The sequence below is a fragment of the Pezoporus wallicus genome, unplaced genomic scaffold (genome assembly GCF_028554395.1).
Source record: "Pezoporus wallicus isolate ANWC-B61680 ecotype Strahan unplaced genomic scaffold, APGP_CSIRO_Pwel_v1 contig_2871, whole genome shotgun sequence".
Taxonomy (NCBI): Eukaryota; Metazoa; Chordata; class Aves; order Psittaciformes; family Psittacidae; genus Pezoporus; species Pezoporus wallicus.
In genome coordinates this window covers 827007-849728 of record NW_026640775.1, presented here as the reverse complement: position 1 = coordinate 849728, position 22722 = coordinate 827007, and the positions used below count along the sequence as shown (strand labels likewise).

Here is a 22722-nt window from a genome sequence, read left to right as displayed (position 1 = left end):
TTTTGTACAACTATGAACATTTATTCTTGAAAATTGATCACTGGCCCAGAGGCTAAATGTTTGTTATCCGGAAAAAAAAAAGACCACATTACAATTATTCTTATTTTAGGTCCTGAAAAAGGCAGGAAGTCCAACGGCATTAGCAGTGAAAGGAGCAAAGGTGGCTTAAGAGGGTCTTGGCAGGCTCATGAAGTCACAACATTTGAAAACAAAGTCCACATTTGATCACCTATCAAGAATTTTATCAATAGCACAGGGATTAAAAACAAAGCTCTTCTACTTCATTAAACACATTCAGTGCCGTTTGCTCTGCATTCCAAATGGCTGAACTGATGTTCCAGTGCAGCCTATTTTTAGTATTTCTGATTAGTTCATTATTTGGGAAAAGCTACTGACTGTGTATCTGTTGCAGAGATCTAATTCTTCACTGGATTCCAAAGAACAGCAGGTCTACATATAGGTCTGAAGAATTTGTTTGGGTGTGGGTTCAACCTCTGTCCCTGCTGTGGTGCAGCTCAGTGAAGTGATGGCCATGGAGCCTTCATCTCCTTGAGTCCTTTTCATTTGTTTTTATTGTGGGGAAGAAGCCATATAGCATATTACACCTTTTTCTGAGTAAACTAAGATCAAGAATGACAGAAAACTAGCAGTCTCAGTGAGAATTAAACAAGATACTCAAAATAAGTGATCTCTTGGGTGTCTGAGTAAATTGCCACCTCCAGATCAGATTTTATTTATTTTAAGAACAAACTTTTTTTTTTTTTTTGCTGGTAAATCCTGCAGTTTTGTCATGAATCCAATGAATTTTCACTGGTAAGTGACAACCCTAGAAAAGGAAGTGGCCGTGTATGCTCAGGGCAGATATCACATGGGCAAAAGCATTCCAGCACTGCCTCTTCAGCATGCTTCAGCCCTCATGTGAAAGGACAGGATCTGCAGGTCACATGGAGATTTGTTTCTGTCTCCTTCAACCCTGGTTGCTAAAACTGCAAAAGGAGAAATCCAGCTGTGATGGCATCTGGGGGCTCCAGATCTTTCAAGCCCTTGGAGACATGTTTGGAACCAAGCTTCCTTTCAGAACCCCAAATAATACAGTACCTCTCCCACAGGAACAGAATGAGGTGTGATCATTCTTTCCTTTCAGACCACCTGTGGTCACCAAGCATGGGGAAGAACCCCTCCAACCACTCAGGCATGCTCATATGGGAATACAGGAATTAGATTTGGATTGAGAGCTGAGAGAGGCTTCATGGCACACTGTAATGTGACCTTGCATGGGTCTTGGAAGCAGCACACCTGACTAAGTGCTGCATCCTGACAGCTTCCAGACACACTGCTAATTTGCCTGTGCAGAGCACCATGCTTGAGTAGCCATTAGGGCTTGGAATATTTAAGCTAGCTTGCTTAGAGATTTTTGGGTATCTCCTTCTGGCACTGCCTGGTGCTGGGCAGATGTGCCCTGTTCTGCATTCTGCTCTGCCTGGAGAAGGAGATGAAGTCAGTTCCAGGTGTAATACACTCTTACTGATGTCAAAAGCAAAAATGCAGAAACAAGTTCTACACGTTTGCTGTCTTCTGCTTTGCTGCCCTTCATATGTCGTTTGTCATCTTAGATTGTCACTTCTTTGATGTGGGGACAACAGCTTTTGTGTATGCATGACGTCTAGCATAAAGGTGTTTCCACCCTTCGTGAAGCATTTTGGTGCAGTCGTAATGGCAGCATGGCAATAAAAGGTGAAATACTCAGAAACCCTCTGCCAAAGAGCAACAGCCAAATAGGAGCATTAAGTTTTGGTTCTGCTGATCACCTGGCCAAACCATGGGTTCTTTACTATGAAAGCTGTACTCCAGGCCTCCAGAAGAAGGACAGATGCGTGTGTTTACAATCCGTGAGACCAGCAGAGAGCCTCACTGTAGGAGGTAGCCATGTCTGCCTTGAGTTCGTTGTATAGATAAATTTCCTGGCATCACCAAGCTGGGACAAAAAATTTATACTCGGACTCTTTTGATTCTTCATTTTCCCAGCTTTCCTTTGTTTTGGGTCTTCTCTTGCCTTGTGTTTCCTTCTGGCCAGCTGTGCTTCCCAGCTGCCACAGACACTTCCAGGCCCAAACATCCCGCTGTTTCCAGCATGCAGAGATGCTTTCCTCCACAGCTGAGTCAGTATACTTCCATAAACAACCCATCCCTTCGGTTTCTGCGGAAAAGTATAAATTCTCCTTGGCCCTGGTGCCTGTACATCCCCACAGTGCTCTTTTTCACAGTCTTGCTTTGCTCTGAATGCTTTCCCCCTCGCTGTTCCTGCAAATGTGAGCCAAGCTGTAATGATGCAGCACACAGAAAAACACCTTTCTCCTGTGATCTTAGACAGCCCGTGGAATTAATTCCTGGAAAGCCATTCTTGGCCTTTCTCAGTTATGCTTTCCTGTGAACACACGGACAAAGCGATGACTGAAGAGGGGAAGAGTGGAACGATGACTGGGGAAAAGTGGTGCAATAATTAGGCGCCGTCTGAAATTTAGGAAAATGGTCAGTCCATGCTTTTCCTGCGTGCTGCGCTGCTGTTTGCGTTGCAGTTCACTTGGCAGGGTAGACATATTAGTTTCTCTGTTGCTCCCTTGACCAACAGCAAAACAGCTGCACTGCTCTACTCTTAATTGTTATTTCCTTCAAGACTATTGAGTACAGCTGCAATGGAGGTGTCTCAGCTAGAAGATGTGGTGCAGTGCTCAGCTCCAATTAATCTCCAATACCAAGCCTGATGCCAGCTTCTCTGTTACCTCAAACCCTTCCGTTTTCATTATAGATCCTGTCATCCTCCCTGGTTTCCTCCCACACCTCCTATTGAACTTTCTTATGAATGTTCTCTTCCTTGAAAGGAACACATGGCTCCCACTTTTGGAGGCACAAATGGAGCAGGAGAGATTTAAGCAACTCCATGACTGGCATACTTAGGGGTCTAGCCCACTGTGCAATCCCTTCCAGCCTGGCAGATAGGAAGGAGCCTAGCTCTGGTTATTTCTTGAGGGAGCAGCTGCATGTCTCCACTTCTGTTATTTTACAGGTCAACTTCCAATTTCTTTTTTCTGCTGCATACACTGAGATGGTAGGGCTCCAGGCAAGCAAATTATCTGAGGAATATCTGGGACAGAGGCTTCTACACCAAACTGTAGCACCCCACCCCCCCTGACATCCCAAAAGCACATGCTGCAATGCTGCTCAGAAGCAAGTTGGAGAAGATAAGAGCCTGGAGATAGATATTCCTGGACCTTTCCTCTCTCTCAGCTGCATTTCCACAGTGCACTGGAGATCTATGTCTCTCAGTTGTTTCCGCTGGACACCAGCCTCTCTTGCTGTCCCCAAAATACTCTAAACCAGCTCTTCACCCTGCCTACAATGTTCCCACTGTCTGTAGGTGAGTATGAACTCCCAAACACAGGGAAACCATCCGTCCTGTTTTCGTTGTCATTCAGTAAAACTTCATAGTTGCTTCAGCTTATTTCCTGTACTTTATTTCAACTCTCAAGCACCATTCCTTAGTCTCTGAATATTTGATTTCTGCCTCCTTCCCCAACCTTCATGCAGGATGACATTCTTTTCTACTCTAGTCCTTTCAGGCATTACTGATCTTGAAGCTCCCCAATTACAACCACTTTTCTTCTGATGGTGACACCTTAAGAGACATCAGCAGCTGCCTATAAAGGGCCTCTGCCATCTGTTTCCTCTGCCACTTCTTTGAGACAGCTCTAGCTATATACAGAAAAATATTTATCACAGTTCATTCACTCCCTCACTTAAAAATGAGCAAGAGAAAAACGTCTTCTTTCATGATTCTGCCACTGCCCTTCAAAAACCCATGACCCTCAGCGTAAGGAAAAGGGCAATGCTTGACTCTAAAAGGAAGCAGCAGAAACTCTTGTTGATTGATCCCTTGAGACCCTGTACTCCCAAGGCAATTCTGGGGGGCATCTGCATTCGGAAATGACTCCTTATGGCTGGCTGAAAGGCAAAAGTCAGAGCCAGGACACTTCATTTCAGCCATCAAGCTTTCATACCAACCGTATCTGAAAGTAGATGCACATGTGCATGTGTGCACATATGCACATGAAAACACACTTAGTTGTCAGTCCTTTTCCACAACCTCTCCATAGAGGCTGAATGGCCTGGGATTAAGGAGAATGGTTCCTACCCAGGAGGACTACAGTCTGGAAATGTGAAGGGAAGGGAAAAATGTCATCATGGGGAAGAAAATGTCAGACATGAGAGATAACATGGAGAAAAAGACAAGAAAAGAAGAAACAATGAATTCTGAAGGGGAATCATAGAGAGAATGAAGAAAAACTGAAACCAAGAAAGAAAAAAAAAAGAAAGAAACTAAGAGATAAAAGTGTTAGACAACATCTTCAGAAAGAAATAAAGCTCCAGGAACAGAGTCTCAGAAATTTACTGGTTACAATGGACAGGTCACAATTAGGTTGCAGGAGTCAACAAACAGGTTTGGATCAAAAGTAGTTTGATTGGCAGTGGCTGGTCTATGAAACTGAATGAACATGACCGTATTCAGGGACCTATTCAGTGTTCAAACGTGATCCATCACACTGCAGCTACGCTGCTGGTATAAACAAGAGCTGAAGAAACAGAGAAATTCCCTGAGCAACTGCAAATTTAAGAATGAAATGTAGTTATGAAGCAGTGGGAGGAGAAAAATAAAACAGACACTAAAAAAAATATATCATGTTCAGGGGGAGAATGAAAACTGAGAAATAGGAAGAGAAAAATCAGAAAGGAATAGAAAATCCAGGGGACGGAGGTGGATAGTGTTGTTCTTTATTTGACAGAATGTATACCTTATACAACAAGCTAAATCAGAAATTTATGGTTGTTTGCTTCTAGCAAAAACACACATCAGAAAGATTCCTACCCATGGATAGGATGGCGTTGCATCTCAGGTTTTTGTATACCATCATTTTCTGGTTTTCACAGCTAGCAGGTAAGACCATTTGCTCTGGGGGAAGAGGAAGTGCAGGATAAAGTCCATATACTTCTCTGGGGAGTTATAGATTTGATAGGAAGCTAGTATAGAAACTTCAGCAGCCTGTGCCATAGAACAGCAGTGGATTTCAGCTATCCTGCAGGGCTTGGTATGAAAACTCTGACTGTGTAGTTTGGAATTTTGTGGGAGAGCTTTTCTATAACACAAAGAGGATAAAGGGGGCTGGGAGACAGGAAGCTGTCAGTAAATAAAAGAGATTCAATGAAAGATAGAAACGCAGAAAGATGAAAACGAGAAGGTGAACGCGAGGGGATTCATGGTCACCTCTGCTGTGTTACATGCTCATAAATCCAAGGTGAGGAGTCCATAAGAGGATTTTTACCCCACAGGGAGGGCAGCCAGGTTGAATTTTTCTAATGAAGGTGAAAGATGATGGCAATGGAAATAATAGCTAAAAAAGGAGTGCTGGACTGGGTGGGAGGCTGGCATAAACAAGTGCAGAATCTCATTAACTTTGAGGCTGTTGCAGCCATCCACACTGGAACTGAATTTAGCCCCTGGTTTGTTGGGTATGGCACTGGCAACGCGGGGACATGCAGTGACCTTGGGGTTGTGTTGTTTAAAGCATGCACAGACCATCCTCAGCCTCATTCTCCCCTTGTCTGTATGGACAGCATATGTACTGTGGCTCCATCCGAGTCGGTGAGGTTGCATCAGTGCCGATGAGGGGAGAATAGGGCCTTCACATCTCTTGTGCATAGAAACACTACGGTATTGTACGTCATCAGATGCCAGTTCAGTAATCATTTACACAGATACAAGAGAAAAGAGACAACCTCGTTTCTAATTTAGTCATGATAGCATCAAAGAGACCCAAAGCCTATTGCTTTCTGGGAAGCAGGGACTTCAACAATAATAATTCTTCTCACATATATAGCACCTTCATTGCTAACTACTTGCTTTATACCCTGGGGTGTGAAGAAAAAGGACTCCACTTAATTCCATATGCTCTTAATTGCTCTCTATCCCAGATCCTTCCTAGAAAAATATGATAGAAATACCTAAACTCACTGTTAATTTGTCAAATTAGGGCAGTCATTGACACCAGCAGAAACACAGGCCTAGTTTGCATCTTATATTGCAACTGCATACCATAGCATCTAGAAACAAAAGGAATGCCAGACTAAGTAAATCTGAGCTCTGTTTAATCCCTGACAAATGATTCAGGGAAGAGGCAAGAACCACATGGCAGTCGGATAGGGGATAGACTGCCCTTGTGAAATGTTATCCTCGTTTTTATGGCGACTGCCTTAATTGCTGAATTACAAAACACCCAAAATGCTGTTCACATCTATTAGAAGGGCGCTTAAGTTTTGTGAACTTGGTTGTAAATGCCCACTTGCTTGCTAGATGTTGCTAAAATCTTGGCCACGGGAGCTCCGGTGGCAATGAGCTCCACAGCCCTGATACGCATCAGATGAGAACGCTTTAACTGGGTCTCCGGTGACTCACATCAGGTCCTCTTGTCTGTGTGTTACAAAATGGGGAAATCAAGAGCTACTGATCCATCTTCTCTATCCCATTCATTATTCAATGCAATCCGATTGCTTCCCCTCTCATTCACCTCATTTTCCAGGCAAACACATCCAATCTTGCAGGGGTGCCCTCATACTCGTGGTCTTCCCTCCTCCTCCTTGTCCCTTTCCCCTTTTATGAGCCCTCTTCTGACTTTGCAACCCTCTTCCTTGGATGGCCCTTGCTCCCACACTCTCTGCTATCCATCCTGCTCTACTCCTTATGCCTGGGGACTTGCTAGTGGTGAGTTTTCTGTCTGCAGCCATGGGCTGCACTGGGCCACTAACAGCAATATGTCTGTTTCCGGCATTCAGTGAGCTGCCATGGTTCATGTAGAGCCCTCCGTGGGACACAATCCCCTTTTCCCTCTAGCCAGCATCACCTCCTGGCCTGACTCGCTGAAGTTCATTCAGCTGATCATCAAGATCCATTGAGCCTGGAGACCCCAGCCCCTTCCCCTCACTCCCTTGGGCATCCCTAAGAAAATCATCCCCCTGTAAGCGGCTTGAAAAGGATGGCTGCTTGCTGAGACACTTCTTCCTGACAACCAGAGATCCTTCGCTGTAGTGCACAACAACTGCCCCAGGGTTATGGCTACAGAGACCCTGATTTTCCATTTGGATCCTGGCCTGATCCATGGCTGAGGGTTGCTGGGGAGGGTATTTAGGACTGCTATGAGCTCCTTCCAGCCCAGTTGCTGGCTGCATGCAGATGAGCCAGCTCATCAGCTGAGCTGCCAGTGAGCCCTCCGGCCACGGGAGGTTGGAGGCAGCAAAGTGGAGTGATGTTGGCTTGACCACAGGCAATGAGCAATGAGGGGACCAGAAGGAGGGGCTTGGGTCTCACCCCCCTCAGAGGTAGCCAGGCTGCCCTGGGGACAAGAGAAAACAGCAACAGCAACTGGTGTTATACACTGCTTCGAGGAAGGGGAATACTGTCCAGAGAAAGGAGGAGGAGGAGAGACGGAGAGGGGTCAGAAAAGAGCCGCTTTAGAGTGTAGAGGGAGCACAGCTCCAAAAGAATGGGGTCCTTCAGCTGGGGACAATGAGTGTATGTGAGATGGGGGAAAGGGCAGGGGAAATAACAGCAAAGAGGAAAGAGGACAGAAAGAGATGAGACGGCAGGAGCAGAGGAGACAGAGGAGAGCAAGGACAAGATAATATAGCAGAGGAAAAAGCAAGGGGGATGGGCCTCAGCGAACTTGGAGAGAAACAGGGCGAAATAATGAAGGCGAAGCTGCTTTGGAGAGAAAGCACAGAAGAGACATGAAGATGAAAGAGAAAAATAAAGAGGAAAAACAGGGGAGGGAAACGAGAGCAAATTAAAATGAAGATGGATAGAATGAGTCAAAGATGGAGGGCGAGAATAAAGCTGGGGTCATAGAGGCAAGGGAGAAATAACTTTTAAGTGTATTGTATTTACAATACATTCTACGTATGCCTGACCTGTTCTGTGCTCTGTGCTTCCCGTGCTGGGTAGCTGTTGCCCTGGGATGGGGGCTGCAGGGGGAGGAGACGGAGCAAGAGCCCTGCTGCTAACCCATTCCCCCGGCAGAAGCCCCCTTCCGTCCCCGAGAGCCCCCTGCAAGGGGGAAGGTTTTGTGCCCGTGAAAGGCAGCAGCACATCCCTTGACAACGAGCGCAATATGGAAGGGAGAAGCAGTGCAGAATGGAGCAGCGAGGGCTCCCCCCTGGGATAAACCGGGTATGCTTGATTGGGAATCTGCTCTTCAAACAGGGGCAGGGGGCAGAGCCATCTGAGAGCCTGAAATGTTCCCTGCTCCCCCCGGCAACCTCCTCACTCCTGCTTTTAAATGAAATCAATATGGAGATTCTGCTGCCAAGCCTCAGCGGTCCTCCTCCCCCAAAACTCTTGCTTAGATTGTACCAAACCGCAGCAAAGTGAGATGGGGGCTCAGGAGGCTTCATGGGAAGAAGAATGGGTTAAAAGGGAAACACTAGATAGGAATAGCTCCTGGTCTCCCTGCCAAAGAGACATTTGTTCTATCTCTGTGTAATTTCTTTATACATTACTGCTGCCACACTGCATCTCCATGTCCCTCCCACTGCATTTTGCTCTCACCGTCTTCAGCAAGGCAATTTCTGGTGCATTTCAGGACAATATTAACCCATTCCTCTTTCTCTGTTGGTAGGAAATTTCATCGTTTAAAAGCAATTTAAAAGTCAGTCCCAGTGACTCAATGGTGACGAACAGCATTTCCTTGTTTAAAATCTCACAAAGGAACTGAGCTTGCAGGTCTCAGCCCCTCTCATCCCTGCCTTCTCAGTACAGTCAGGTGTGAATTTAAGCTGAGAGGAGAATCAAACCCAACCGAGTCTGGGATCCTGAATAATTCTCCCCACCATCTGCCACCCCACTTTTTAAAATCCTTTGTCTTCCTCTTCACCCACGGCCTGTCCAGCTCTGCATCCACCTCCTTCCTGGCAGATGCAATGCCAGCAGCAATCAGCTCTGTGCTGGGCCATTGCCTCCTGCTGCATCTCAGGGCTGTGCTAGGCTGCTCCTGCTCCTGAACCACGAAGACATGGAGACCCTGACTTAATAATCTACTGCTCTGTTCACTGCGTGTTCAGAAAAGCCCCTGGATGAGAACAGCAAAAGTCAGGGGAAAGGATCCCGTATGATTTGTGGATCCTTGGAAGTAGGACCGCAAGGAATTCTGCAACACAAAACTAGGAATGCTGACCGGAAAGAAGAGGAAAAGAAAAGAAGTTGGGAAAGGTAAAAGGGAATATAAGGAAAAAGAACACTCATAAGATGGGCGTGAAAGAAAAGAGGTGGCCCAGGAGTGAACATCAGTGGGAGAAGGTAGCATGAGGAAGCGACACAGCACCAGAATTGTCTGGCAGAAGCTTGTCCACTGCCTGTGCTCTGCCTCGCTGTGCTGTCAGCTCTTCGTTTTTGCAAACACTGAAACTGCACTTAACTCTTCTGTGCTGTTCAGATATAACAAGCTGGAAAGGGAACAGATCAGCTCATTAATTTTCCTTGGGAAGGGTCTCTAGGCAGGAATTATTTTCTCAACCAACATCTATTCAATTACTTGCCTTCACACCAGTCAGATCTACAGGGATGTCTAACCCCATGCACATCACTCATGCCTGCCTGCCCTGGACTCTTCTCTCCCTTCTTCTCAGTATAAAAGCCTCCCAGACCTATCCCTTTCCTAGTAATAATGACAACATGACAAAACCAATAACCTGCAGATATAAAAACATTTCATTTGCTTGCTTCGTAAGACCCTGATAAGGCATCGTCGCTCACTTTTTTGAGATCCTATAGGAGATCTACAGGAGCTAATGAAAGAATTAGACAAGGCATCACTCATAATAAAAAGCGGTTTTAAAGCACTCGGTGCCAAGAAGGATTTAGGCTGGAAGATCTGCAGCCATTTCAAAGTTGTAAGAGGTGCAGTATCCACGTCTGGCATGAGCTTGCAGATCTCATCGCTCAGTGCATGTGTGTGTTTTGTGCCTATGCACTTAAAGGACTGAGAAAGGCCATTTTTCTTGAAGGGCAAATATTTTTTAATGGCCCTGGGACACATTTGGGCAACCCCAAAATCTGAGAAAGGAAGATGAGGAAAAAAAAATCAGAAGTGTGACCTGCAGTAATGTGAACCGACACCACCACTCTGCTTTAGCCCCACCGCAGAGCAGGGGCTCACTATAGGACACAAGAAAGGGAGTGAAAGAAATACCTATCAAGTAGGAAGATCCCAAATGATACTCTTTTTTGGAACAATATCAAGATCTGCGAATGCTGACTGAAAGTCCACTGTGGGGAAAAGAATGACTAAAGAGAGGGGGACCCAGAAACTGAAAGCCCGGGGACCAAATTCTCCAAGAGGAACTCGCAATTCTGACCGCAGCATATGTGCGTGCACAGCCTGGACTGAGGCTCCATGTCCGGTTTTGCTACTGGGTATCTTGGCCAAAAGGAATAAAGACAGTTTAGCACAGTATTTTCAACACAAGGAGTCCACCATCTCTGACATCCTACAGTCTTGACTAACGCCAGCATTCCCCTACAACCCCAGAAATCAAGACGGCCTCATCAGAGGTTTCCTACCAGTTGCAAGAGGAAGTATGGGCTCTTTTGATTATTTCCTTGTTACAAAGCCTCCTGCCCTCCTCGTCAATACCTCCCCTCACCCTATAGACCTGTCCTGACACCTGCCCCAGGCAGCAGAAGTGTGTCTGTCCCAGAGCCTTTGTGCCCTACCGTGGGCAGGGTGTGAGCACAGTCCAAGGGGTTTGCCCTTTTTACAGCCTGCTGGGGCCAAGCCCTTCCCTCCACAAATCTGCCCACCCTCTGTATCGTGGGGGAAAAGATCCTTTGCTGCTCTCTTCTCCCTCCTGCTCACCAGCCGGCAGCTTTCACCAGGGAGAGTGAGTCAATCAGGGACACCTTTCTGATTCCTCCTGCTGAGAAAGACAATAACCTTCTTTAAGGTTAAGACGTTACAGTAAAAGGTCTGCCATCCAGGGGCTGGTGAGGGTATCTGACTGTGCTGTCCTGTGAGCAAGGCAGTGCCAGCCAGCAGCCCATGTGGGCTGTGGGAATCCGGGCAGAGGCAACCTGGCAGCAGTGGTGCCAGACCTGTGCCATGCCACCCCAGGAAGCAAACCCATGCCCAGGGCCTGTTAAGAATGAGGCCGTAGGGCTGGTTTTGCCTTCTGCTGACATGTTCTTGCTACCGAGCTTTTATCCAAGTTTTGGGGCAACCTGTGCCCTCAGGCTAGGGACTCGGAGCCGGGCTCAGCTCCTGTGTGGTGCATTGTACCCTCCTACCCCACTTGCTGCTTCTGCCCAGAACCTGGGGCCTGGGGGAAAGGGCCAGCCCAACCCTCACATGGCTGGGGCAAGAGGGAATACCCTGCCAGAGCCATGCACCTTGTGCTCAGGCTGCATTTCACCCCCTTGTGCAGGGCTGCAGTTTGAGCCCGCTGGAGAGCATCAACAGGGAGGACAGAGGGCCTGGGCTAGGGCCACTTGGAGGCTTTTAATTGGAAGCATCCTGGCACATTCCTTTGCCATGCAAGCCACTTCTCCACAGTGCCTGTGGGGTCCTGTCATATGTAAAGGAGCAGGAGCCCTGAACTCCTCCAATCTGACAAACCTCACCCGCCCCTTCCTCCTCCCCCTTGGACCTCGTCCCTCTGGGTACAGCTCTGTGGGCAGATAGACATGATCCGAATTCACTGCCTCTCCTGGTCAGGGTCCTCATACGTTCTCTCTCCATCCCAAGCCTCCCTCTGCCCTCCAGCCTGGGGACGCGGCTCAGGAGCCCGCATCCTCCCTTCCCCACATGGCTTTGCATTTAGGCTTCCTTTATTTATTTATTTTTTCTCTTCCCTCTCTCATTAATTTTTAATTAAGGAGACGTCTCCTTCCCTGGTTCTAATGAATAGCTATTTGAAAAGCTTTTCATTTTTTATTGCTATATACCTCTATCTATTTGGAGGAAATGTGTGCGTGTGTGCGTGCGTGTGTGTTTAAAACATCTCCCATTAATTTACTGCTATGGATTTTCTGGCGTGGAGACAGCATATAGTATTCAGCATAGAGCTCCTCTGCAGGATATGTTAAAAGGCAGCAGTTTGGGTTGACAAAGGGCACTAAATGCAGTATGCGTCAAATAGACCATCGCTCAATGAAGTCACTTAGCTATTCAAAACATGTCCAGCCATCACTCAAACGTTTGCACCAAGAACGGGGGGGAAATTCACGCTTCTTCCCGGACACAACCATTTCCAAACAGCAGCTTTAGCTTGCTTTGGTGAGAGACATCAGGACATGCATAGTTTATCCCCCCACCTCCACTGCCTTCCCATCTCCCAGTGCCGGTCTGAGAGAATCAGTCCTGCGGTACCCGCTCCCTGTTGTCTCCTGATGGGGAGCTCCAGGCACACCCAGCTCCGGTGGATGCCACCAGATCCAGGCGTTATCCCTGGATGCCCACAAAGCTCCAGGAGCCCACCCTTCGGCTGGGAGCTAATTCATAAGCAGGGCTTTTACAATGGGCTGTAAAGTGCGCTCCTGTGCTCTCGCTTCTCTCCTCCTCGCTACGTGTGTAACATAAGCCACGTATTTACATCGGTTGCCCCTCTCCCTCCAGCACAGGCTGAAGACCACCTCCCCAGCCCACACATACGCCAATAGCGGTAGCGAGCAACACATATTCAAAAGCAAATCACTGGCCCCCTCTTTTCTTTCCCTCTCCCTTAGGAACGTCTGATTCGAGAAGTTGGCTGTGGTGTTGTCTCTTCTGCCATCAGACATGTCACTGAGTTGCTGTTCAGTTTCACCACATCAGACTTAGGCTGGATTTTTTCCATTCAGAGGCTTATTTATTTTTAGCCTTTACCATAAACCTTACACCCCCCCCCCCCCAACCCAAAACAACAGCCCCAAACAAAAACCCACCCCCCACCCCCCCTAAACAACAAACAAACCCAGGAAAAATCCCAGTCCCAAAGCAGTCAGCCACCAACTAGACCCCTCTGCACCCAGCCCAGTGAGATGTGGCTGCTCACAGACATTACGAAATGATCTGAACTCTGCTCAAGATGACTGGAATCATTAGATTCACTGCATGAGGCATATTGGACCTAACAGGGCTGCTTCCTTTTCTCTCTTCCCCCCCTCCAAAAGTGAACTGATAATTGCATCCAAAGTGCTTTGCAGTCACCCCCTCCCCGCATCACCCCTCGCTCCCAGTCTTGTCTTTGCAAATAAGCCGTTTGCAAATTACTTCACTGTGTGGTGAAGCAATAATACAGCATTTTGGCATTGCTTTCCCAGGCAGTACAAACAAGCTGAAGACAGGCAGACCACACAATTGGGTCTCTCGGTGTTTTTGTAACACGCGCGTTATCCCAGTTTGAGAGGGGAAGTGAATTTTTCACAGGGAGGGGTGGGGGTGGAATGTGGGGAAGAGGAAGGGAGAAGGGAACAGAACAGAGAATGTTTTGCCTGTCTTCTTGCCTCTGTGCCCTGAGTAACTGAGCCCACTGCTCTCCATCCGTGGTGAAAGGAATGAAGTGAGAAAATGGTGGAATGTGGAGGGATTTATTTGGAAGGGGGGGGAAACATGGGTTGGTGGGAGAGGAAAGGAGGGGGTGGTGGAGATCCAGGATCAAATACCTTCCAGGCAGCAGGTTCTCCATAATCCAGAATGGGTCATGACTTCCTCGTTCTTTTTGCTGGTTTCGTTCTCACTGACAGTTTTAGTCTTGCAAACCCCTCTGGAGTAAAGCCAGTAGTCGGTCCCCACAGCTATGGTCATCAGGCTGAAGGCAGCGAAAGCACCAACGGTGGTTAAAAGCATCTGAACACCTCTGTCAAAGAGCCCCATAATTCTTCATTATACAAATACCCAACCGCCTTCTGATTCTTGGGGTGTGTGTGTTTAATAAAATAAATGAATAATAATTCCGACTAATAATATAATGGGTATATATAGAGAGATAGATATCAAAAAAGGGAGGTAAGAAAGCCCACGGAAAAGAGTGTAAATTAGAAAGACCACACGGGAAGAGGCTTGCCTTTTAAATTGGAAACGTTCTGGTTGAAATAGAAAAAAAGGAAAAAGGAAAAAAAGAAAAAAAATAACAAGAGATAAAAGAACCAAGAAAAACCAAACAAATAAAGAGAGAACCCCCCCCAAAATGAGACGCCTTAATCCCTTTTTCTAAAATTCTGGTCTCCAGTTTCCATATGTAATGGCTAATTTGGAGATGGCTTCCACAGTGAACAGGGGAGCAGCAGCAGCATCCTCAACACAATCTCTCATTATCTGGACCTAGACAGTTAGAGACTGTAAGAGCAGAGATGCAACCTTCAGTCTTCTTGCTTAGCTCTGCAGCCTGCGCCATGAAAATCCTTTTCCTTCTCAGTTATCTTCCTTGGGGTTTTATTTATTATTTTTTTTTCCCGGCAGCGGCAGTCGCTCCAATCCTCTCTCACTTTTGCTTGCTTGCTTCTCCTTTCCTTTCGCTCGCTCCTACCACCAAGCCAGGCTGCCCAGTATACTGTAAGCCCTTGATTTCAGCTGAACAGGTGCCGAGGTCTTGCCTCCCATGGCTTTTCCGCACAGCCGCGGCGCTCGTTCCCGGCGGAGGTGGGCGAGGACAGAGGGGGGCTCCGGGTGGCGGTGGGAAGACGAGGACACGGACGTGGGGTGGGGGGGAAGCGGGGGGGGGGGGGGGGGGGGGGGGGGTTGGCTACAGGCGCGGAGCGCGGCTGCGGCACCCCCTGCCCCGCGGCGGCCCCCGGCTACTCCCGGGCCCCGCTACTGCATCAAGGCAGCGGCGGCGGCGGCGGCGCGGCGCTGGACGGCTCGACAGCGGCGTGCGGCGGTGCTGCAGGACGGCTCCCCGGGCGGCGGCGGTGCGGGAGGAGCGCTGCCGAGCCCCGGTGCTGCAGGACGGCTCCCCGGGCGGCGGCGGCGGTGGTGCGGGAGGCGCGCTCGGCGGCCCGCGGTGCTGAAGGACAGCTCCCCTGCCCGCGCCGCCCGCCCTGCCCGCGCCGCCCGCGCCCCAGCATCCGCGGGCGGCAGCCGCCCTCCTCCGCTGCGCTGCGCTGCGCTGCGCTCTGCGCGGGCAGCAGGCAAGGAGCAGGCAGGGAGGGGCGAAGGGGGCAGCCCCCCCCCCCCCCGCTCCAGGCTCCCAACCCGCCGCTGCCAGCCCCGAGAAGGGTTGGTGGCCCAGGCGGAGCTGGGGCTCCCCCTCTTCCTCGGTTTTCTGTCCCCCTCAGCTCAGCCTTCCTCCCGTACGTGCTCAGAGCTGCAAACCCGCACACCGCGGCCACCCCAGCGCAAAACTTCAGGCAGCCGTTTCTGTCCTCAGGAGACGGGTGAAATGGTAATTTAAAAATAAGCGCTTATTGCTGCTATTGTTGCTGCTGTGGTGGGGTTTTAAATGCTTGCTCTTCACTCTTCGTGGGCTCGCTGCAAGTTGGCTGTGTTTTGGTGTTTTTCGTCCCTCTGTCTCCCCCTGACCAGTGTTGTGTGAATCCCCGCGTTCCGACTTTGCCTTCACAGCTTTCCGTGAAATCCCAACCCCTGCTCCAAGAAGCAGACATTTTGGGAAGATTCTTCACCAGAAAGGACAATTTGTTTTATTATTACTATTATGCTGTTAAGGAAAGAAACCGCCAAAACTGAATAGCTCCCTCCCCTTCAAACCTAGGGAAACAATCCCCATTTCACATCCTCATTTTACACAGAAAAATGCATGAGCTGAATGGATGTAGGCTGCGTTCTATCAGTGGTGAAGTTTCCTGTGTCAGACACAAGCTGAGAGTACTGGGAACATACACGAAATTGTGCAGTACTGACATCTAAGTATGTCATAATCCTCTCTCTCTTCCTCAGCAGTATCATTACACCAGGTTAATTACATTAGTCACCTCCTGGTCCTATACATGTAGCTGCTCATTAATGCAACAACCATAAAGAAAAGGAATCCTCTAATTCTTGATGCTGCCGATTTTGTTTCTCTCTGATCGGATTCGTTGTTCGGTGAAAAGGGGGCCAGAAGAGCTGTTGTAGGTTCACTGCTGTTCTGTGCAGGGAGCAGGGCTGAGGGAAGTGAGTGCTGGGAAGCTGAACCACTCAGAGGGCTTCAGCCACGTTACAATTTCATAACTCCATCTACCTCCCTTCCCTTCTCCCTCTCTGGGTGCAGACTGGGACTGTCCTTTCGGGACAGTCTGCCCCACGATTGTTGGAATTGAAAGGCTTCATAGCCAGCGGAGGGGGGGGGGGGTGGTGGTGGTGAAGGGGGACATTGGCTGCCCTGCAGACCACTGATCACTTTCCGCAGTTGAAGGGCCTGCACAGCTGAGACTGAGTTGCAGGTGTTTAGCAGCCAGCACTCATGGTGTCTGGCATCAGCCATACGCAGATCACCACCAGCATGCAGGAAAGGACCTGGGGAGGCAGGAGAAGGGATGAGAGGTGATAGGAGACAGTGCAGGTTAAGACCACCTAGTTCCCAGCCTCACCTGGGAGAATCCTGGCTTTGGCTTCTGCCACAGGAGCTGGGAGTCTCTTTCTGCACTCATGGAGTGATGGGCAAGGGGGATGTGGCCCCAATGCACTTTTTGGACGCAGGCTGATGCAGGAGTGTGGAGTATGGTAGCTGCGGACAGGCTCTGAACCATTGTCCTTGGTTCAAAGGATTTTGAGAGGCAGAGAGATGCAGAGAACACCCCTGCGATGGTGGGAGATTATGGCTTTACAAGGACAGCCTGTGTTGAAGAGGAGGCTCTGTAAGGCTCTTAGCTGGCCAACCTAGAGATCACCAAGGACTTCCTCTCCCCTTCTGAGACATTCCCACTGAAAGAAGGAAGGGGCCTTGAAGGGGGAAGGTATAAGTGTGGAAAAAATAATTATTGGGACTCTAAGCCATTTTCTTTTTGTGTTGGTGGTTGTTCGCCTCCAACTTAACCCCAGTATTCAAGTCTTCTCATTCTTCAAAGGTAGAAAAGCTGGGCCAGGAGTCTGGAAGACTCTGAAGAGGAAAAAACTTCAGCTGGCTATTCTGGCGCTCAAATCCATCAGGCACCAATGTGCGGAGCATGTAGCTCCAAGGAAGGTGGGCTCCTCAGTTACTCGGTACTCTCAAAACTGTGTAGCACAGCTCTTGTAGTAATGCCACAGGAGTGACCTGGCTGGAGTTAGTGGAAGCAAAGAGATCTTAGGTCTTCTGAAAGCTCCCAGGATCCCACCCTTACACACGAGGGTCATTCAGGGAGGAGAGGGAGACAAGGGGTGATGTTTTGTGTTTTCACTTTGGGCTCCTCTGCATAGCCTATGGGGTTAAGTGTTTATTTCACTGTTACAAATGGCAGCGCTGCTTCGGGTCACTGTACGTGTGGTTGCCTGGACAGAAGTCGTCTCTGGGCTGAGGAGCTTTCTTCTGTTGGTATACGAGTCTAGTGAGCCTAGTAGGAAGAGCAAGCAGTCACTGCGCCGGTTGCGGATTTGGGCTTGCAGGGGACCCAATACTGTGAGAAATTACAGATTTCACCTGTAAATAAAAATATATTGCTGCAATGTCAGGATTACATATTTTTACATCTAATGAACCCAGGCAGATGGCAAGGATGATGCAGTGGCTGGGCCAAAACAGAGACCCTCAAACCAATCCAGAACTGTTTATTACGTATTTCTGCAGCTTTGACAAGTTTGGTTCCAAGTGACAACACCAGAGGGGCACGTTCTCCCCAGAAAGAAATGGCCAGTGTAAGAAGGCCATGTTTGCAGGGTGGTGAGCTCTTTAACCTCTGGCTGAGAGTAGTGAGATCTATGAGGGCTCAGCACATCCCAGGATAAGGACTGAACACAGCTTCCTGCCTCACATTTCCCAATTTCCAGAAATGATTCTCTTCCTGCTACAATACTTATATACTCTTAGGCCACTGACAACATTTCCTCTACGGTTCTAAATGCCGCAGGAGAAGAATGGAAGAAAGGCAATGCAAATGCCAGAATGTCCTGTGTGACTGCTTGTGCTGTGGCTAGATGCTGTGCTGAGATTTCATCTTTCCTACAAAGAACCATTAAAAATTACAATCCAAAACAGGAATGCAGAATAAAACCCCTGTGCCAGGTTTTTACAACAGTCTTACTGAATAGCGCAACACAGAATGACATCTATAGAAGAGTAAGGAGAGAGAAATTAATAGTCTGGAGGAAATAGAGAGATTTTAAATTACATTTTAAATTACTTGAAATGAGAAGCTGATGAGACAGGGAGCCACAGGAAGTCTGCTTCCAATGGCAAACCAAGAGTGTTGCTATTTGTGGAGAGAAGGGGCAGTGCTGTAGGAAAAATAGGGGCACAGGAAAGATGCAGGAAGGGAGATGAAGGGCACAAAGTCGGAAGTAGCTCCATGGGATGGTAATGGAGCTGACTAGAGTGTTTGTGAATTGAGAGCTGCAGTGGAGCTTTTTGGCACATAAGAGAAAATCAGACCGCGATAGTGTACGAAAACTGGTATCTAGGAATCTTCATCCTGGGGAGGCCAGCTCAGAAGGAGCTGCTGTAATGAGATGTAAAAGAGATGGAGTTGATGCAGCTGTATTTGGAGGCAGAGCAGAGGTGTTAATAGACAGAGGCACCAGCAGAGGAGATGCTAGGAAAAATAAATTGGGGTTAGGGTGATGATTATAGAACTGGAAGCCAATGGGCAGAGAAGACAGAAGTGAGATCTGATGCAGAAAGAGAATGAAAAGAGAAAGTTGGAAAAAGTCTGTATGGTTAGACAAGCAGAGGGGATGATCAGAGCAGTCATCACTGGCATCCAAAGCTGAGGGTCCCAAAGCACTTAAGAAACGTTATTCACATCATATCTTCATGCTGGTGGTTTTCTTAGGCCAATTTAACAAACTAGTAAACCAAGGAAAGAAGATTTGTGGGGTTTTGCCAGAGAATTGCAGGTTGGGATAATAGAGATTTAAATGAGATCGAGACAGGGAGATAAATACAGATGGAAATAGCCTCAGTGGTCCTCTTTTCTTCAGGTTCATCTAACTTGAGGATCAACATAAAAGGCAGTTCAAACATCAAATATTCAAATACTACAGAAGAGTCATCTCTAGTGTAATACTGTGACTGGAAAGGAAGAAAGAAGAGAGATTCAGAGCACAGAGGTCTAATAATTAAAATTAGTAGGTTTCCATGTAAAAGTGGCGCTGGTGCTGCCCTGAGAGTGCCTAAAAAACTCCATTTTAGACAGGACTGGAACTCTGGCAGAGACCAAGTAAGAGGGTATAAAGCTGCAATACGTAATTCCCTCAGCTTCTGACCTATATCCTCTTCCAAGCTAAATGTTGTGCAAACAACTCATTTAGCCTCATAACAGTCTTACAAAGTACATTAGTTTACAGAGGCACTGAAGCACTGAAAAGTTCAGAATATAGTAGCAAAGCCCACCAAAATCAAAGTATTTGCATTGATTTTAGTGGGATCTGGGTGCTGTTATAAATGAGTTGGGTACCCATATATAACCAAGAAATCTGTTCCAGATTAAGTCTTGAAGCTACAACTCCCGTGCTCTTCCTGCAAGACTCCTTGGTAACCTTTGAAATGTTTGCTAGTCGGAGATGGTTGGAATAAAAACAAAGTGTTATCAATCATCTCATGAGCCCTGTGGGTTGATTTCTGCAAAAGGGAAAGGCTTCCTTCTTTATTTGAAAGAGATAGTGGGAGAAAACTGGGGTTCCCAAGATGAATTTTCCACCATGATGAATTGCCGGGATGTGAACTGTTTTGCCTCCCTTTCTCTTTCCATGCTGTGCTAGGTTTGTGTGTACAGCAGCCTCCTAATCAATAGGGGAAAAAAGTAAAAATCAATTCCTGCAACCCATTAGCTCTAACAGAGGGCAGGCTGCTAACAAGTCGCTCTAGCTGTTATTCCAGTATTTGGTAAAGTATCCCCAGTGAGGATAAATGCATACACCTATCTAGAAACTTACTGAATAAGACTAGGAGAGAAAACAAGTTGTGTGAACATTCCCGCCTCCCACCAGCATGTCTTATCGCCATGTATTTGCATAACTCTGTTAAACTGAAGGCACCATCCCCCTCCCTCAGATGCTGCCCCTCATACTTTTCCACCCCAGAACACACATTTTTCTACACTCTTATCTATAGTCCCAGGCTACCTTCATGCTAAACCATCTTGTGTATAAATAAATACATACCTCTACATGCCCTTACCCCTGCACAAACCACAGAAAATACACACATACACCATATGAAACATAAACACACTATAGAAATACAGTCTGAGACCAACTTATTCACAAGCATACAGGTATTCCTTCTCCTTTGCTGTATTCCTGGATCTTCATGGAAACACGCTGATTTCTTCCCATTCATACCCAAACCCAGGCACAGATACTTCCCACTGACATCCACATATGTCCAACCCTAGAAGTATCCAGAAAACAAAGTTAGTGAAAAGGTTATGGCACAGGTTTTGTAATCAGAATCTGCTCTAGGGTCAAGGCACAGCAAAAGGGTGTCCAGACCCTTGGATTAGAGAAGCAATGGGCCTCACTGCCCGTTGTGCATGAAATACGGGCACAAATAACTGTCTTGCTTCCAATAAAGCCTTTGTCTCTTCATCCACTGACTGTAACTAAAGTAGACTGTCACTCCTGATCTGCCTCTCCTGGAAAGGATGGTTTGTCTTGGTCAACTTCAGAACCCACAAGTTAAAAACCTCATCATTTCTTGACAAACAGGTTTATGAAGCTCCTGTGAGGAAATGTGTATTGGCCGTGGTTTGGCTCTTAAAGAAGCAGAAAGTCTGTTTCATGTGAAGACGGCAGCAATGAGAGAATTGCAAAGAATAAGGCAAGAAAAATAAAGGCCTTGGGTTTTTTTCTGAACTGAAGGTTTTCAGAATCTTCCTGGAAGCATCAGCGCAATGCTAAATGCTGAGGGAAAGGTGAGGCTTACAGTCAGGATGGTTCGTGTCAACACTGATAGATAGTCCAAGCCTTTCTTCCCATGTAAAGGGCACAGATGGGGACAGATAGGAGGACCCTTTGCAGCCTCATCTGTTCAGTATCATCATTTAAAGCGACAATCCAGCCCAAACATGAATGAACTTTTGCCACCTGGTCCTCAGAGCTGCAAAGGTATCATTGGGGTTTCCTGTCTGGGGCAGATTTACTCTCCTAGGTGTGGTGGTACTGATGCAGGTAACCCTTCTGCAAGCCAGCTATACACGCTTTTGTCTTCTGTAGGACATCCCTTGCTCTTCACTGTCAGATAGTTTAGGTATCAGGGGAGGAACAGTGAACTTTTAATTTGTCTGATGCTCAGTAATAAATCAGGGTTAAAAGAGACTCTTGAAGGAACATCCTAAGAAAACCAAGAAAAATGGTCAGTCTCTGGGATAGGTTATTTAGTCCTTCTGGCATTTCAGAGGGACAATCAAGAGAAGTATGTAACCCAACAGCTATTCAGAAGTTCAGTGAGCGGGCAATCTCAGAAAATCCAAAATCATCGGGTCCCTCTGATGTCAGTAACAGGCTATGGATTTCACTGTGAGAAGGGTTTCTTTCTGTAGTCCCACATAGGCAGGGAGACATGCCATGAGATGTACATGTGCTTTAGACGCTGTTTCAGAGAAAGCAAGCTGGTGTTTCGTGTCCACAGGGCTATCATGTGAACTCCTACAATTTGGTTTTACATTGCCATTGTAATGGTTTAGGATTCCCAATGTGAATTCCTATAGAGGAAGTATGCTAAACAAGTCAGATTAAGCCAATCAAATGCTAAACTGGAACATTCTGGTGAGGCACAGAAGAGCGTACCATGGATAGAAATTGTAGAGAGGTGATATTCTCTGTCTTGGGAATAGAGGCCTATTTTAATAAAGAAAACAAAACACCTATTTAGGGCTCTAACCCCATGTTTAGACATCGAAGAACCACCCTGAATGTCAGTTGTGCTGAGCAGTCAGCATCTCACTGATTTTGCAGAGATGCAGAGGCTCCAAATACCTACGAAAAACTGAATATCTGTTCCATTGTCTGAATGTCATCTTAGCAGATTAACTTTGACCTCATGTAACAACAGAAGTCTTAGTAGAAATGAAATCAAAAATTCCAAGGACAAATGCTGCACTCATCAGGATTTGCCACTTTCATTCATTCATTCTTTCATTCATTCACTGCAGCTACTGACCACTTATGAAAATTGCTGGTAATGTTCTGAAAGCAGAGTTTACTCACATGGTGGCGAATCATATGGGAAGTGAGGAGGCTACTGCAGAGCAAAGCAGTTTCCAGAAGTACACTTGGCTCGTGCAGCTCCACCAGATCAGGCTCAGGTCCTTGGTGATACCTCACTGCTGGCTGTGTAGGTCTGCCCAGCAGCACCAACCCCAGCAGAGGCTGGCCAAACACTCAAGCCCATCCTCCAAGGGTGCGGGTGTATGGTTCTCATTTGGGCTTCTCTAATTATTTTTCTCTGTTGTTGTCTGCTTTGACACAATGAGCAAGACTGATAGGGGGCACAGGGAGCTCCCTGCATCTTTGTTACAGAGGGGGAAGCAGCAGTGTTCCCCACTGTGTAACAAGGACGTACGAACATGAATGAGAG

At 47.4% G+C, this 22722-nt stretch overlaps 1 protein-coding gene across 2 annotated transcripts in view; it reads right to left on the bottom strand.

The window, feature by feature from the left end:
• CACNG2 (calcium voltage-gated channel auxiliary subunit gamma 2) overlaps positions 1 to 14788 on the bottom strand; it is a 50529-nt gene extending 35741 nt beyond the window's left edge. The window contains exons 1-2 of one of the 2 annotated variants that reach the window (XM_057420500.1): positions 14433 to 14788; positions 13739 to 13884 (exon numbers count right to left, since the gene is read on the bottom strand). In XM_057420500.1, coding sequence (XP_057276483.1) covers positions 13739 to 13880 — 142 coding nt within the window. In that variant the 5' untranslated portion in view covers positions 13881 to 13884; positions 14433 to 14788. Of the gene's footprint in view, positions 1 to 13738 lie in introns of both variants that reach the window. The other variant, XM_057420499.1, reaches the window with a different exon arrangement.
• Positions 14789 to 22722: the final 7934 nt, after the last annotated feature.